Source organism: Meleagris gallopavo, chromosome 14, assembly GCF_000146605.3.
Source record: "Meleagris gallopavo isolate NT-WF06-2002-E0010 breed Aviagen turkey brand Nicholas breeding stock chromosome 14, Turkey_5.1, whole genome shotgun sequence".
NCBI lineage: Eukaryota > Metazoa > Chordata > Aves > Galliformes > Phasianidae > Meleagris > Meleagris gallopavo.
Window position 1 is genome coordinate 16,414,113 of NC_015024.2, and position 546 is coordinate 16,414,658.

The 546-nt window shown below is 65.9% G+C and overlaps 1 protein-coding gene across 1 annotated transcript in view; it reads right to left on the reverse strand.

The window, feature by feature from the left end:
* The window catches only part of LOC116217159 (E3 ubiquitin-protein ligase PDZRN3-B-like), a 7,521-nt gene extending 6,981 nt beyond the window's left edge, over positions 1-540 (reverse strand). The window contains exon 1 of the mRNA XM_031555516.1: positions 3-540. Coding sequence (XP_031411376.1) covers positions 3-491 — 489 coding nt within the window. The 5' untranslated portion in view covers positions 492-540. The remainder of the gene's footprint in view (positions 1-2) is intronic.
* Between the last annotated feature and the right edge of the window lie 6 nt (positions 541-546).

The window sequence follows — 546 nt, forward strand, 5'->3', positions numbered from 1 at the left end:
GCCCGCAGGCAGCTGTGGGCGCCGCTCCGGCGCTCGCCGTGCGTGAGCATCAGGCCGCAGCCCTGCTCGCACAGCCCGGCCGGCCGCGCCTCGCAGCGCTCCCGCATGTGCGCCTCCACGTCGCGCAGGTTGAGCACCTGGCGGCAGCCGCGGTTGCGGCACTTGGCGGGGGAGAAGTCGCAGGTCTCGGCGTGCTCTCCCAGGTGCTGCAGCGGCACCACCGCCTCGCAGCCCCGCGCGTGGTTGTCGCACTTGATGTCCAGCTTGAGGATGAGGCTCTTGAGGGGCAGGACGTGGTTGAGCTCCTTGGCGGAGATGCGCTGGCAGTTGGCGGGGCAGCTGCCCTGCTGCACCACCCAGGGCAGCACGCAGCCGGCGCAGAACACGTGGCCGCAGGGGGTGGTCAGCGGGTCCTCCAGCACCTTGTTGCACAGGTTGCACTTGAAGTCGGGGTCCACTTCCCCGCTGAAGCGATCCAGCTCGAATCCCATCCTCTTTCCGTTTTCCAAAAAATAATAACGATTAAAAAACAACAACAACAACAAA